General features: G+C 40.4%; 1 protein-coding gene across 1 annotated transcript in view; it reads left to right on the forward strand.

The window, feature by feature from the left end:
* Positions 1-310: 310 nt before the first annotated feature.
* The window catches only part of LOC139665691 (cyclic nucleotide-gated channel beta-3-like), a 49,508-nt gene continuing 32,308 nt past the window's right edge, over positions 311-17,510 (forward strand). Inside the window, 17 exon segments of the mRNA XM_071544781.1 lie at positions 311-442; positions 1,146-1,182; positions 1,266-1,317; positions 2,446-2,540; positions 4,055-4,158; positions 5,320-5,339; positions 5,476-5,490; positions 7,035-7,134; positions 7,869-7,934; positions 9,370-9,394; positions 9,505-9,592; positions 10,069-10,178; positions 10,325-10,376; positions 11,074-11,094; positions 12,572-12,632; positions 12,904-12,928; positions 17,210-17,283. Coding sequence (XP_071400882.1) covers positions 311-442; positions 1,146-1,182; positions 1,266-1,317; positions 2,446-2,540; positions 4,055-4,158; positions 5,320-5,339; positions 5,476-5,490; positions 7,035-7,134; positions 7,869-7,934; positions 9,370-9,394; positions 9,505-9,592; positions 10,069-10,178; positions 10,325-10,376; positions 11,074-11,094; positions 12,572-12,632; positions 12,904-12,928; positions 17,210-17,283 — 1,077 coding nt within the window.

The raw sequence follows: 17,510 nt of genomic DNA on the forward strand, positions 1-17,510 counted from the left end.
GGGGTCGTTAATATTAATGAGTCTTAAAGACACAGTGACAGAAACAGCCTGTTCTTGGTAAGGCTCAGAGAGATGCTGGAAAATGAACGTGGAGAAAATGGATTGAGAGTGTTTTTTGGTTCATGACACCACACACACAGCTTTGAATGGACCTCAAGACACAAAATAATATGGGACCTTGAAACAATTTCAAAAGCTAGGTGTCCCCAGACTTTTGGCGGGCGGTGTCTTTTGACTGGCTTGTTCTTCTTGACAGTGAATCTTCCTCAGGAGCTCAGCTGTCTGTGTGTGTGTGTTGTTGCTCTTCAGGATGTTGAGCTGGGTGGTGAAGGTGGTTCCCCAGCCCCCTGAGCTTCCTGCCAAAAAAGTCGAAGAGGAGAAGGAGAAACCGGCCGCCCCGCCTCCCGCTCCTGCCCCTTCCCCCGCCCCTCCTCCCGCCCCCGCTCCTGCTCCTCCACCCGTAAGTCACACCGTTTGTTTACATGTGTTTCTATGTCTCACTAATCTCACGATACGATTCAATACGCATTATGTGGCTCTAGATTCGATACAACCAGGATACGATGTGATCAATAAAAGTTCAGTGACAACAAAGTCTGACTGTGCAGAATTCTGTTTATTTCTGAGACTCAAATCTTTCTAGCGATGCCATTGGCTGCTAGAATGTAAACAACAATTTAAAAATGTCATTACAAAGTGACAATAATATAATTTGGATGGAGAGCTTGTGAAACTGTGATGGTCAAGAGTCTCATTTTTGATTACTACAGCAGAATAACTGATGTCAATATACATTTTTCTGCCCCATGATATGGATTGTCACATTTTTGTATTGTGATATATTGAATTTTTATATATCGTCCCATCCCTACTTTTTATATCCACTGGTATATGGTACTATGTTTTCAGTTTGGGCTAACCAGTATATGCTGTACATGTCTTTATGTGATGCATTTATACTAATATATTTAGCCTCCTATGGTCTTACTGTGTTCTTGCCTTGTTTCTATCCGTTTTATTTTGCTGTTTCATTTTATTTTAATGTTAAGCACTTTGTGTTCTAAAAAGGAGTGCAATACAAATACGTTTATTCTTATAGTTTTCTATTATGTGTCAAATAATAGCACTTTTGTGTGTCTGAACAGGAGAAGAAAGTAACATTTCAAGATGAAAGCAAAAATGGTAAGGTGTCAACATGATTAACAGAATGTGTCTGTAGATCAATCCTCTGCTTCACACTGATCAGATCGCTTCCTGCTTCACAGCTCCGAGCGCTGACAAGATGAAACAGGATGCACAGGGCGCAGAGGAGACCAGGTGAGTTACCCAGCCATCCATAACTCAATATCATCATTCATCTTTCAGTAACATCAAATCGTGAAGACAAAATGATATCAAGCTATCATGAATTAATGATAAAAAAGAAAATTCTAATTAAAACGTCAGAGAATATTTTCGCCCAGCTATAATCTATAGCTATCAGAGGTGTGACCAAGTCAGTCTCACGTTTTGAGGCACAAGTCTCAAGTCAAGTCTCGAGTCTAAATGTAGAACAGCAAGTCAAGTCAGAACAAATCAAGAGTCCAGTATCAATTTAATATCTTAAAGAAAACTAAATATCTAGGACTTTTCAATGCAATATGGTTTTAATAGGATAAAAACTTGGTAAGAGCATCATGAGTTTGATTTCTATAATCAGTTTCAACTTCAATAAATTCAATCATTCCATACAAATTCAGAAAACAGAATTTAAATTCAGTCGTCTGCTGGAACAAATCTCATCACTTTCAATCTGAGTCATTTACACAAACACAAGATCTCAAGTCAAGACTTTAGAAACCTTTTCAAGTCATCAGAGTACAAGTCAGAGTCGAGTCCCAAGTCACCAGAACCCAAGTCAGGTCAAGTCTCAAGTCTGCTCTTCATGCATCAAGTCTACTAAAACTAAAATTAAAATCTCCTTCGACTCAAATTAGCAACAGAGAACTAAACAGAATAATTGACAGTTTCATCCTTATCCTTCTCCCAGTTACTTATTTTGTGAAACAGGTACAAGTTTAATAATATAATCTAGTAATAATAAAATAACAATGAGAATAAAATGTCTTGGGCCGTTTCACCATCTCCGGATATTTATAAGGAGCGTTTAACTTTGCAAGCAGAATTTGACACATTACTACCAGACCAGGTTACTGAACTGCTTGCCAAGTCTAGGAGCACTTACTACGAACAGGGAGATACAACCAGTAAATGATTAGCTCACAAACTACGTCAAATATCATCATCACACCAGATTCCTAAAATTCATACATCGTCTGGGATATCATTAGACCCCAGGGGGTCTGAGTTCAAGAGATTTTACCAGTCTTTATATACCTCTGAAAATGAAGCAGACGTGTTAGAATTGGATGATTTCTTCCACTCCCTTGCTGTGCCTTTAGTCAGCTGTGATTTGGTTGAAAAATTAGAGCAACCTATCACTGTTGGAGAATTGTCTAATGCTGTCAAATCCCTTCAATCCGGGAGAAGCCCAGGGCCTGGCGGCTATTCAGCTTTGAGTTTTATGAAAAAGCTTTTTTCCAAAATAGCCCCTATTCTAATTGAAATGTACAATGAAGCATTAGTAAATGGTACTCTTCCACAAACTCTCACTCAGGCAACTATTTGTCTTATTCTTAAAAAAAAACAAAGACCCTCCAAAGTCCAATTAGCTTGGTAAATGTCGACTATGAAATTCTAGCCAAACTTCTGGCAACGCGACTGGAATTAGTCCTCCCATCAATTATCTCTCCTGATCAAACAGGATTTATTAAAAATAGACACTCAGAATTATATACTGCCATTTGTTTGACTTGGGGGAGGGTTCAGTTGTTATAATGTGTTAAATGTATAAAATCAATAAATAAATGTTTAAAAAAAAAAAAAAAAAAAAAAAAATAGACCCTCATTCTTCAATCTTCGACGATTATTTAATATCATATATAATCCCTCCAATAAAATGCGTCTTGGTGGGGAATTGGGAGAAAGGGGAGAATGAAGAAATAATAACAACAGGGAGACAATATAGGCCTATGTATGTCTTCTAGCCTTAACCCTAACCCTAACCGTTTAAAAGTGAAAAAGCGGAAAAGTTGAAAATAGGAATCTATCCCGGAGCTGCTCTAGTCTTCTTCAGAACTGACTCTGGTTCTGGTCAGAAGTGCCTTCTGCTGAACAGGAGATATCAGAGTTTTGCCTGTGGACAGACTGAGGATTTTCACTGCAGTCTGGAAACCTTTGATGAACTCCTCACACAGGAGTCTGAGAGAAGGGACGGCAAGCTGCTGTGACCGAGTTTTAATGTTGTGTGTGTGTGTGTGTGGGGCGCTGGGGGCGGGGCAAGAGGGCTTTTTGCTTGGTTTTATTTCTGTTTTTTTTTTTTACTTGTTTCACCCACTCCTTACCCTTTTTATTTACTCATGTATTTAGTTGTTTGGTTGTTTATGCAGTCATTTTTTGTTTTGTTTTGTGTAAAATTTAAAAAAAAAAAAGATGGTCCATTGTTGGTTTGCCCTAAGGTTTCACACAAAAAAAAGGGAAAAACAAAAACTCAAACCTCCACCAACAATGAATAATTCTTGAACTGACTGTCTCACCCAAACACATCATCCCTGTCACTTCAATTTTAAATTAAATTGATTTCTTGACCCTGCAAACATCCCCTTAGGATTTAGAATCAAGTCTCTATCTCAGCTAGTTTCATAGTTATGGCACAAAAAAAAAAAACATAATCATCTAATGGTGGAAATAAAAAAAAAATCTAATCAGTTGCTCCTTGGCCTGAGGCTGATCTGTCCGCCAAATTTAATGGAAATCTGTTAATAAAGTTTTGATATATAAAGTTTTGATATATAAAGTTTTGATATATTCTGCTGACAGACAGGCAGACAAACTAGCCAGCAGGTGAAAACATAAGCTCCTTGGCAGAGGTAAAAAAACAAAAAAAAACGTACGAAGCCACGATGTAAAAGTCGACTAAATGAGCTCTCTTCCCCTCTGCCCAGCGCCCAGGCAGGAGTGCTGACGTGGATCTCCCAGGGCCTGAACAGCGCGCTCCCTCAGCCTGCAGGGACGCCCAAGACCGGCAGGGCCAACACCGCCGCCGCCGCCGCCGCCAAGGTGAGAGGCCCCCCCCCGGAACCCCGGTGCTGCGTTCAGGGTCACGTGGGGAAGAAGCGTAAAAAAAAGAACGGGGACGACGCGTTTATCTCGTTGGAACGGCTGCAGAGTTGAATTTTATTGAAGGATAAACCCCTTGAGATGAATAAAACGTTCAAAATATTATATGAATTTAAAAACAACTATAAACGAAGTGCACTGACTGTGATTTCCGCACTTCATCAGCGCCCACAGAAAATGTATCCATTTATCATACTTGTAATTGTATTGTATTGTATTTCCAGTAAATCCGATATGACAGGAACGCGGCCAGTGGTGGAAAGTAACTAAGTACATTTACTCAAGTACTGCACTTAAGTACAATTTTGAAGTACTTTACTTGAGTATTTCCATTTTATGCTACTTTGTACTTATACTCCACTACATTTTAGAGGGAAATATTGTACTTTTTACTCCATTACATGTATTTCACAGCTATAGTTACTAGTTACTTTTCAGATCAATATTTTCTTATTTAAACATTTGATCATCTTTATAAAATCACTATAAAATAACATTGTTATAGATTAGACTACCCAAAAGTATAGCTAAATTGTTAAGATTAGCTTCACGTTGACAACTTTAAAATGCTGCTTACATGTACATGTATGTCAATAAATCAGTATTAATATTCCAATAATTTATGAAAAATATAACTCTCTAAATGGGGACAGTTTGCATAATGAGTATGTTTACTTTGATACTCTAAGTACATTTTGCTGCTAATACTTATGTACTTTTACTTAAGTAAGATTTTGAATGCAGGACTTTTACTTGTAATGGAGTATCTTTACATTGTTGTATTGCTACTTTTACTGAAGTAAAAGATCTCAGTACTTCTTCCACTACTGAACGCGGCTGACCTGGTGTCAGTTTTTGCAAATGATTAATTGGTAATTGTCCATGGACTCTACGGATCGGCCCTGGACCGTCCGTTCATCTATTCGTTTCTATAACGTTTGCTAGAATTACAGCTCAAAATAAGGTGACATATTGGTTCCTGATTGGCCCAGACGGGACTTCATTATTCATGAGGGACGACATGTTTGCTGTTGCCTTGTTCAGAGTTCAAGTCACACACACTTTATGATAATGTTCTCGTTCCTCTCCTTCTATTTTCAGGAAGAAAATGCAGTAAGCAGGTAAAATACAGTGTGTGTGTGTGTGTGTGTGTGTGTGTGTGAAAGCACTACTTTGTATTAGCTGTGTGTGTGTTAATCTAATAGTAGTTTACTGATATTCCTGTTATGTGTTCTCTATCTCCTCTGTGGACGACAGTAAACCAGGAGAAGAGTGAGTAATTATGCAACCGAAATGCAAATGCAACGCCAGATACTAAGCTGCTTTATGAATCCGCGGCATCAGCATGCAGACTGCACAGTCCATTAAAATTAGTGGGAATTGCACGGTAGACTGATGGTATCACACTGAGCTTTGAACATAGAAAGTGCTAAAAACCGTTGATGAAAACAAAGTAGGCCTTTGTTTCCGTTAACAAAATCAACCCCCTGTGTCAGCTCTGCAGCACTCATCCCATACAGAAAGGTTTTATAAGAGTCATGGAAGGTCTGCCCTCTATGATTTGTATATGTTTTGCATTTATAGCTTTTATTGGTAACACTTTACAATAAGGGTCACTAAGTTAAGGGTTAGTTAATGCTTAATAAGCATTAACTAACCCTTAATTAACAGTTAACTAATGTGTCTGGTAATCATTTACTAATGGTGTTCATGTTAACTAAGGTATTCATTTATACATTATTCAATAGTCATCTTTATAAACTATTAAATAATGTATAAATTAATACCTTAGTTAACATGAACACCATTAGTAAATTACACATTAGTTAACTGTTAATTAAGGGTTAGTTAATGCTAATTAAGCATTAACTAACCCTTATTAAGCATTAACTAACCCTAAACTTAGTGACCCCTTGTAACAACGCATTATGTAATAACACCGCATTATGTAATAACTCAACAAAATGTAATAAATTTTCACTTCATTATGTAATAACACCTGCATTTTGTAATAATCTGCCGCATTTTGTAACACACAGCCTGAACGCAATATGTAATAAATAGATAGATTAGATGTTTGTGTCAGTATAACACAAACATCAAAGTACTGGTACACACAAATGTCAGGAGACACACACACACACACACATTTATTACAAAATGCGGGTGTTATTACATAATGTGGTGTTATTACATAATGCGGTGTTACACGAAAGTGTTACCCTTTTATTGCTTTTATACCACAAAACCTATAAGCCCAACATGACTTACAAGGCTCATAGTGGAGTTTTGTCAAGTTTCCACTTGCATATAAGAAACACAGCTTTATATAAGGCAGAACATATACACATTTTGCTAGATTCTTGTAAATCTTTTCCATATGGGATCTCTCTGCAGTTTGCATAAAAAAATGAAAATCCATTGCAAAATTAACTGCCCTTCCCGTAGTTAACACTGATGGCTGTGGGCTCCTTCAGTCAACTCAGTAACTCAGCATGTTTAGATTAAATGACTGAGTAGAACGGTCATGTTGCAGTAATTTCATTGCCGTTCAAAATTACTTTTTAATTAGGTGAATCGAAACAGAACTTATTCTTACTTGCAGATTTTACACCTGCGGACGGCCTGCAGCTCGTCAACGGAGGCTTTTCTGCACTCGGCTTTTTCCCCCTCAGGCTGCTAACCATGCTGCTTCCTTGGCCCTGCAGTGCCCCCTAGTGCTCATGCCAGGCAGCCCGGCACAGTGGCTGCCAATGAGGTTTTCTGTCGATCAATCCTTTTGTGTGTTTTGGGGGGGGGTTTTTTTCCTTCCGCAGACGAGGAATGATCGGTTGGCTCGTCCAGGGATTGGAAAAAGTGGTTCCGCAGCCTGAGGGGAAGAGCAAGGAGGCAGCTCAGCCTGAGGAGGTGACAGAGGTAAGAGATGATGTCCTTTAATAACACGTTAACACACACACACACACACACACAGCAGCACAGCGTGGGCGTCCGGTTGAATTATGGGTGTCCTCTGACCCAAGAAGGTGTAATTAGGTACAACAGTAAAGACAGAGCAGGATTTGAAGGCCTTGGAGGAGACCGACTCGAGATCTTATTGACAACGCCTCCAAAAACCTCGGGATATGATGGAAACCAAATCACTCTCTTCTGGTTCACTGAATTTTTTTGTCTAGAAATGATTAATATTATGAACTGTAAAAAGCCTATTGACTAGTAAGGTTTTGCATGGAAGGCATTTCAATTTAGGATTCAGAAGTGAGCAAAAGTGCCAGAGGTTAAAGGGGAACTGAAAAAGATAGAAAGGTGACCAGTGGGACTGATATGTAGCTCATGTGGATGTAGAAATGAGTCCACAGATTCACTGACACATTCATTGTCAGTGGCACACTTCCACAGTTGGACTTTAAAATAAGAGGAAGAACACCTGCTCTGAACTGTGCCTGGAACCTGAAAATAATAAAAGAAAATTCCTGTATGAAAGCCACTCCAGCACCTGTCAGTCATCTTGATGAGTTAAAGAAGCAGATGGCAAACACACAGCAAATTAAAAAAAGCAATGTTGTGTTTTTGCATGTTTAACTTTGCTGTTGTTTCTTTTCTTCCTGCTCCTCCGCTGTTGTTGTTGTTGTTGTTGTTGTTGTGGCTGACAGCCTCGCCCTGACAGCCACAACCAGCAACCCGTCGGCAACGCCCAACCAGCATGCCCACCACCCATGGTATACGCCCCAAAATGTCCCCTACATTACTGCTATTTATTTATTGACCCCCATGGCGGCCATTTTGAACCCTCAGTGTGGGAAACTGTACCCGAAAAACTGGCATATACATATACAGTATATGTATACGTGTGTGTGTGTGTATGTATACATATACTGTATATGCATATATACATAAATGTAAAATGTTACTTCAACACATAAGTGAGGACTAGACCTAACAAAATTAGCTAGCAATCTCACCAACCACAAGATTACTGAATATAGCAGGGAAGTTATTAGCTTATGGACTAGCTAGCTACCTGGTCTAAATTACAGTCTACCTATAGTGGGCCAAATATATTTTCTTAAAATGTGAAGCTATATTCTATGGAGCCCCTAAAGTCCCGAAAGGTGATATTTTATTATCTTGTGCGCACAAGATAATAACTTGTTCCTAGATAATTAACTAACACAAGATAAAAAATATCACTTTTTGGGACTTTAGGGGATACTCCTTAGGATTCTTGAAATCTTTTAGTTTCTACATAAATACGTACAAAATGGCTGCCGTGGGAATAAGGAATGAAGCAAAGCCTGCGAAGCTAGCAGTCAGCTGACCCACTCTCTGCTCCTGCAGCTCTTATCCAGCGCGCCCCCCCCCCCCCTCAGTAAGACGGTCTGTTTAAGCTTCCTGCACATGCTCAGTCTCTCTCTCTCACTGCCATGCTGCTGTTCTCTGCTGCTCACCTCCATGGTTTCATCATCTCACCTCCACCCAGCCTCCACCTGCAGGCTCTGAGTCCAGGTCTCCCCCCGGGGTGGGAAGTTCCCTGTCGTCACTCCCTGTCAAGATCAGAGCCTAGACTCCATACTAAACTATATTTGCATTCATTCTTAATAATCCGCGTATGTGAGTTTGCTGACTGAACTATTGTTACTTTAATGTAAAAAAAAAAGTTGCATGTGTAGCTGTAAATGTTGTGCCTGCTGTATGGACTCGTTTGCCTGATATCAGACAGAACTGCCAACTCGTTCCACTCCATTTCCATCTTCAGTTGATGCTGATTGGCTAATCGTTAGCCCCCCCCCCCCCCCCCCCCCCCCCCGGCGCTCATTGGACCTATCATTTTTCAACCGAGAAACCGCTGTTTCATGTCACGATGCCAGACCAGAATCAGTCAACTGGGAGGTGTGGGGGCGGATTCAAAGGTCTGGACCCAGACAATGGACTTGTGGGTCGGGGCTCGGTCTGTCTCACTCCACCCAGCTGTGCCTGCAGGCTGGAGCAGCCTCGGTCTCGCTAGCTTAGCCGCCTCATCATCTGCTTAACACACTCTTCCAAAGCTAATCCCGGGCTTACAGAGCCGCTCCTGCAAGCAGTTTCCTCTGCAACACTTGTCTCTTGTCTCATTAACCTCATGTTGACTCTGTCTAAATGTCTGTTTCCCCTCAGGTGCAAGAGATGGCAGCTGTACCAGGTGAGGATAGCGTATGAGTATTGTTGTTCATGGAGCCGCAGACACAGAGAGCCGGCCAGGACGCTGCCTGCTGTAAAGTGACAGCTGTCTGTCTCCCTCTCTCTCTCCAGATGCAGAGCCTCTTCCTCACATTCCTGTGGTGGAGGTTGTATCAGATCGCGAGGAAGACACAGACAACAACAAGCCATTCCCACCCAGGTGTCTGTCCAACTATTAGGGTTTGACCAGTATGGCTTTCTAAAGGCCAATACTGATATTTTGAGCCGATAATATGTTTGAAATTGACCATTGTTATGCCCCCCCCCCAAAAAAAGTTAGCATTTTCACCCAGAATTTGATTCTTGTCAGGGTGGAAAAGTTCTGGAACAGCATTTAGACTATGATGGGACACTAAAACTCTCCATTGAAATTCATTGTGTCAGCAGCTCTTTAAGGCAGAGAGACCCACCACTCCTATTCAATGATAGGGAAACTCTGGGATACATTACTGCCTTTAAATAAACAATTAATTTACGTAAAACATTACTGAATAATTACAAGAAAAAATAAAATGTCCTGTCAGGTTTTTCTGTAGCTGCAATCCGGTCGTAGTATCAGCCAAACCAATGTAATGTGTGTTCATCATTCTAACGTGTGTGTGTGTGTGTGTGTGTGTGTGTGTGTGTGCATCGCAGGGTGATTGAATGGATAAAGCACAGCATTGAGAAGGTGGTCCCCCAGCCAGAGATCCATATTCATGTGAAGCCAGACGGCACAGCGAAGAATCCCCCGACTCCCTGTAAAGGTAAAACCTTCTGTGCTGAGCTTCGGTTATACTCAGACTTTATCTCTGTTTGTTGTGGTAATCCTGTAATCTCATCGTCACGGTGTAATTTCATGATAATGAGAGGGAACAGATGTGACTAACCCGACTTCTTCCCCCCTGCACAGCTGAGGCTCCGGCAGCCTCTCCAGCACCGAAACCAGCAGCCGACGGAGAAATGTAAGTCCTGCAGGCGCACTCATCCCAAAATCTGTTGTCAGGGTTAGTTTGGCTCTGAGAGTTTCAAAATCAACACTATGCAAGTGTTTCTGTCAGTTCACACTCATCAGAGTTTAAAGGTCCCATATGGTGTAAAGCAGGACTCCCCTCGCCTCTGTGATTCTAAAGGAGTTGGATGGTCTATCTAAACATGGTGAAAGTATCAAAACTAAATCCACACAATCCATATTAGAAAAGCGAGCCTCTAAACGAGCCATTAACCCGGAGAGTTTTCCCTACCTGTAGCTGCCCGGGCCGCGGCGTCTCACGTTTCACTCTCGAAACGGTCAGCCAATCGGGAACGGAGGGGTCGTTAATATTAATGAGCCTTAAAGACACGGTGACAGAAACAGCCTGTTCTCGGTAAGGCTCAGAGAGATGCTGGAAAATGAACGTGGAGAAATGGATTGAGAGTGTTTTTGGTGCATGACACCACACACACAGCTTTGAATGGACAGAAAGACACAAAATAAAACTCTGGAGAGTGGAGAATATGGGAGCTTTAATTTAACACTTTTGATGGTTTTGAGCAGCGGCCCCAGCGCCACATCAGCACTTATCAACACCAAATAATTGTCACTGAAAAATAAAAATTTTACTGTGCTGCAATGTGTTCAGTTTTTCTAACGCTGCTTTCTTTTTCTTGTTTCCCTCACAGTGTTGCAGATCAGCAGCCCAAGTAGGTGACAACATGGGCGTTTGGTGGATGTGTTTATCCAACCTGATACACTACACACTGTTGTGGTTCTAATATGAAATTCAGCTCTATGTAACATTATTCAGATGGAAAAGAGAGAAGTCCTGAACGTAGCATCTGTCTCTCCCTGTAGTATCTAACTTCCTTTTCAAACTTCACACATAGTAGATTTCCTAATGCAGGTAAACCTCTGCTTTGTAATGTTATGATGCAACTATTTTGCAGAGCTGAATTTCTTTTTTCTTCTTGTTTTATTGTATATTACTTCTGTGGGATTATTAACTCTATATTATCTCTATTTAAAGGAAAATTCCACCCTAAAACACTTTAACACTGTTAAAAACACCTTGCATTTCTGGGTCCATTTAGTTGTTTGGTGTATTTTTCTTCTTCTTGGTGGATAACCGGCCAATCGTAGACGAGGTGACGTCACCTCCAGATGTTTCCAGCAGCTCCAGTGGAGTTTGATATGAGAAAATGTTTCAGGATGTAAAACCTCAGCGGTAAACGTCAGGTTTTTGGTGTCAGTCCCTCAGAATCAAAGAGCGAGGGCTTCTTTCTAGAGCCGCCGTTTCGCACCGAGAGACGTTCAACAATCATACAGGGAGAGATCCATCGGAGAAGAGGAGAGAGACCAGTTTCTCCACCCAGAGGAGCAGGACAGAAACCAAGGGCCAGTTGCATAAAGATAGACCTGGTCTTAGACTTAAATGTGACCTTAAGTCAAACATTTACCTGTTCCTTCTTCTTCATTGTTGTAGATCTCTAGTAGTTTGTTTCTGTCTCTAAGGATTCTCTCTTCTTCAGACTCTTTCCAAAAACCAAAAATTTGCCATTTTTTATTAAATAACTTCTCACTCTGACAATTAGGCCACTCGTTGCTATAGCAACAAAGCTCTTAACCCAAGCTTAGCCAGCGGGAGTGTGGCTAACTTTTCTACCTCAAAATAAGTCACTCTTAATATTTAAGCAACATACAGTCTAAATTAGACTAATCTAACCTGTGAAGACCAGTCTAAGGCTTAGACTAGTCTTAAACTAGCTTTATGCAACTGGCCCCAGAATGCAATGCAGCCACAAGACAGGTTGGGGTTTGAGTAAGGAGTCATAGACACGCCCCAGTGTTCACAAACTAGTCTGCTGGCTAACTGTATTTATTTGCCCATACGGCCACTTTTGATTGAAAGCCAGTTCACGCCTGTTCTCTGCAGGTGGACAAAAGGCATTCTGGGAAACGTCGGAAATTACTAAAGGCAGTAGAAGTAGACCAGGCAGTTTTAGGGAAAGTGGGTTCACCGAGAAAGTAAACGACATCACAAAATAACATTGACCATCGCAGTTTGACGAGATCTAACAGTGGAAGAGGATCTGAGTGGATGGGTGGAGTTTCCTTTAAGGAGTGTGTTGGAGTTTGACTGAGGAGGATAATGTCTAACATCTCTGTGTTTTTCCCCAACAGTGTGGTGGGCTGGATCGTCCAGGGCTTCGGCCGCATGTTGCCGCAGCCTGTGGCAAAGACGGTGAGTCACTGCAGAGGATGATAGGTCGAGACTTAGGCTTAGATTTCATACCAAGAAAAATGACCATTACCATACCGTTAAAATACCACTCAGACTAGTCACGGTTCACTTCAGTTTCAAAGCTCGTTTTGTCAGGACAGGAGAAGCCAGTTTTCTCAGTGTCACCACAACACAGTTACTGCGATTTGGCAGCGTAGCTCATACACATAAATCCAGTTTGGCACAGCAAACCAGAACTGGCTATATCTTTCCTGTGTTTGTTCTCCTGCAGGACAGCGGTGATGAAGTGCAGAACAGTAAGTAACCAGCTCTCCACAGCTTGCTCCCCCCCCCCCCCCCCACATACACATACACACTTAGATTCAGTACAAACCACAAAACTCTAATGCAATGCGAGAGGAACTGAGCACACTTCAGGTGACACTGAGGAGCGTTCCATGTGTATTCAGAAGCCATGTGAGGAGATAATTCAGTTTATGGATGGAGTAAGATAATGATAAGGTGAAAATGTATTGATCCCCAGGGGGAAAATTGGGTTATTGTAGCAGCAAAAGTAAAAGTAAAATTGAAGAAAATGGAATGTAAGCACACAAATAGATTAAAAATAAGCAGTAAAAACAAAATAAAAAAACATAATCATGCAATAAAATAGAATATAAAAATTATGTAAACATATGCTGACAGAAATTTCAACATGCTTAAGGCTTGGTCACATCTGATTTCACCCAACGAATAAAGGCGAGGTCAGACTTTGCACTAAAGTGTGCAAAAAAAATTGCTTTGCCTCTCATTCACTTCCATTGAAAACTTTGACCTGTGAATTCGAATTTAGCTACAAGCATTCTAGTTATGTAGACACTGTCACTGCCATCAGAGACTCCTCCATGTTGGATTTTCTCTCACAGGTCCACATGCCAGAATGTGGGTTTTAGATCAGAGCGTTACTAGTTGTCTCCTTTACAGAGACTCCAGAGGGGAGGCGGCATGTGTACAGGGAATTATGGCGGTGTGCATTGATTGAAGTGATTGATTGGTTGATGGGTTTATGTGTTGATAGGGGTTAGTGTCCGTGACGAGGCCGACTCTAACCGGCTCCTCTTCTCCTTTTGTTTCAGGGGGGAAGGCGCTGAGAGCCCCTTAAAATAAAAGGAGAAGGAAGAGTGTGGCAGAGTCGCTCACACACACACACACACAGACAGAGACACAGACAGCACAGCAACACACTCACTATCACACTGAAGGACAGACAGACCAGTTTGTACTCAGCGACACCATGACTCAGTCCGATAGTCATAACAAATTGCTCTGCAAAGCACTAATGCTTTCAGTTCTTGCGCAGCTACGATGCATAATGCACTTTTCCTGTTCACTCACCAATATCACTGACACAAAAACATGGAATGAAACATGAAATATTATAAGATATGATGTGACTTTTGTTTTCCGTGTATTTAAGCAGATGTAGTCCATGAAAATGATTGTACAAAATGACATAAGGTAGTGTTTCCCGATATTTACTCTGTGATTTTCTATTCTGAGATGAACATACAGGATGATCACTGAAAGTTCAATCTCTATCCACATCTCAATATATGTCATGTAATGAACTATGAAATGCCTGAACCCCATACTGCTTAATTCTCTATGCTGTAATAGCTAGAGGGGGCTTCAACACTGAGTGATCACAGTGAGTCCAGTAATGAAACGTTTACACATTTGCCAATTATTGCTATTTCACGCTAGAAACCACCCACATGCTTTGGCTTGCATATCACTGTAGGACACAATAAAACAAATCGGGACTGTAAAGGACTTTGTCACAGAGGAGTAGCTCAGACTGACTGTAGGTATTATGGGATTACTCACTGTTCTTTCGTCACAGGCTGTTGCTAACTAAGCCCAGGCAGCTAACTCAGTGCAGATGTTATTGCAGTATATGCAGTGTGATTATGAAAATAAAGACATGGATTGGAAAAAAAAAAGTGTTGAGTGTTATCGTTATGTTGTCTGACAGAGCAGGGAATTAGGGGAATGGGTTATTACATCAATAAATCAATCAATCAATCAATCAAACAATATACTGTATTTGCCAAAGCATGACACTTTTGCTCTGTATGTGCATAATAAATACAATGCTGTTGACAACCTTGTATCTCCAAAATGTCAACTTTCCAGGAACTAAGAAGAACAGTCTTGTTGTTAGTTTGACCATCATGCATTTTCCAGTTTATCTTATTGGTAAATTTCATAATCCCAAGGTTTGTAGAATTTCATCAACCCAGAGAGGAGAATGCAATCCTCCAATCAAAACATGAAAATCACCAAAATTAGAGTCACAAGGTTTTCACCTGACAGCGACCATAAGTAAGATAATAGTTAAGAGGATAGGGGTAAAACTAAATTAGTATGCATATAAACATATCAGAGTCAGAATCAGAAATACTTAATTGATCCCTGAGGGGAAATTGGGTCGCAGTTGCTCACATTCTAGAAGAGAAATATATATTGAGAAATTATAAGAAAAATAGAAATAAGAAATATGTACAAATATGTGCATCATACTACAATATATACAACAGTGTAAATAATTAAATAATTATTGCACAGTTGAATTATTGCACATAATTATTACCAGAATCAGTATTGCACAGTTTAAAATATAAATTATAAATTATGGGGTTATAAAGCTGCTGACAGGGGTGAAATAAGTCCAAGAGCCCAGTAAGTCCAATATTTTTTCATTCTTAGTTCTGGTTGTACTCATTTTTGAGATCATACAGTATATATTACTGATAAACCCTTCACATGAATTTATTCTGTTTTATAGCCCGCTCATTATGTGTTATGATCTTTCATGATCTTGATCATCATGCTACAGGTTGGCCCTATGTCAGCTTTCACCAGGTGTTCATGTGAGACTTATGTCCTTTGTAATGAAGCAACTGAACAGTGTGTCTATTTATTGAACAAAAATTGTAAAAGTGTAAAAGTCCTCTGGGAAACTACAACTCTTAACTGAGAAACAGCGATAAATATTTCTGATGTGAAGCTGCTGGGTCAAGTTTACTCAACAGTTCACCTCGCTCATGGACAAACTAATTAGTTAACACGGGTACTGTATGGTTCACCCACATACTCTACAGACCAACCTGAGAGCAGCAGAAGAAATCCCATGTACTTTGTAAATAATGGGGGTTAAATAAATGGAGTCAGAAAGAAAAATCTGACTTACTTTTTGGAATGAAGCAAAAACAATTTCAAGTAATAGTGGCGAGTTCTTTGTCTCACTCCATTATACATATAGATATGTACACATAAATACAAGACACAGGAGATAACCAGTCTGGAGGGACAATTTAAAATGTATTTACAGTCACAATCAGTTATGGACATTTGTATACTCAGTGTCCTGAATGAGGCATACAGTACTTCCAAAACCACATCAAGTAATAATTTGCCTTTAGTGTCTGAACTTCCAATTCTCCAAGGAGGCAAAGCAAATCCACTTGCTCTCCTTCTGTGATGATAAAAGTGCTAGACCTAATTCAGATGGGAGTGAGGGTGGGCAAAATATAACTCATCTGTACATGTTTGAGTTTCCTGTTGCATTGGGTACCTCGTTAACTTTGACCTTAATACTTGATGATTGTGTGGCACAAACATGAGGAATTATGCTACTGCCAACGCTGCTGGGTAACCAAATAAGAACCATAGGAACAGGTCATGAAAATACCAGAACAGAACAGAGAGGGCGCCAACACCACAGCATGTTGTTTGTAATAATCAAAACCTTTTATATCACCCACCCAAATTTGCATTTTTATGATTCTGTTATGAAGCTGAAGTTAGATGTTATGAATGTGTAACCTATATGGTTATAGTGAAAAAACAATTAGCTGTGAAACAATGAGCTTGTATGCATACCCACATGCTATAATACTACTGTACGTCCTGTTGCATGGATAAAAAGGTAGCCATGGGTGTTAGTCCAGTCAATCTGTGATCTGTAAGTGGAAAATTTGGCAAAAAAAAATGGGTGTTGGGGTAGTAGTACCCCAAATACAGGTATAAGACATTAGAATATCCTCTGAAAACGTGTTTTATTGAAAAGATTGACCCCAAAAACTTAGGAAAAGACACCAAATATGTTGGATAGGTGTACATAGACCCTCCAATATTAACACCATTTTACCCAGACCGCTTCACTCTAAAACGTGGAAACTTTGCTCTAAAACTTTGCTTTTGACCTTGATGTTCCACTAAATCCAGGAAGGTATACTTTTAATTTATACCATGGTCTGGGTGAATACTCGATTCTGATTGGCTGCAGGGTGTAATTCCTGATAATGGACACCTACTAAGTAGTTCCAGTGAAACTGTCTGTTCAGGAGGGAATTAGGACCAATAAAAACTATGAAACATTACTATTGCAATTTCTCCTGGGTTGGGCCCTTTTTTGAGTTAGATTGACTGGACTATGTGGCATATCAGACCAACACACACACACACACACACACACACACACACATATCCATCACACACACAGATATCCTGACCCTGTTCTTCCTGGTGTGCAGTCAGCATCGTCCAGGAGCCGGGCCTGGTGCTGGAGGAGGTGGAGACCAAGCAGAAGCCGGAGGTGGCGCAGCAGGTGGCAATTTAAAAAAAAATACTTTACTTGCATGATTTATACTTTTGATCCTTAGTCCTACGGCGGCCATTTTGAACAGAAGCTCTACCCAGAACATTGCGTAAATGTAAAACAAGCATTACATTCCATGGATATCAAATTAGCTAGACAACAACTACAGCAGAACTTAGCAGGGACATTAGCTAGCTTACTGACCAGTTAGCTACTCGTTTGCTACGCGTTAGCTT

Source organism: Centroberyx affinis, unplaced genomic scaffold, assembly GCF_046629955.1.
Source record: "Centroberyx affinis isolate AG114_WGS23_722 - 3 ecotype Tasmania unplaced genomic scaffold, CSIRO-AGI_Caff_v1 ptg004662l_1, whole genome shotgun sequence".
NCBI lineage: Eukaryota > Metazoa > Chordata > Actinopteri > Beryciformes > Berycidae > Centroberyx > Centroberyx affinis.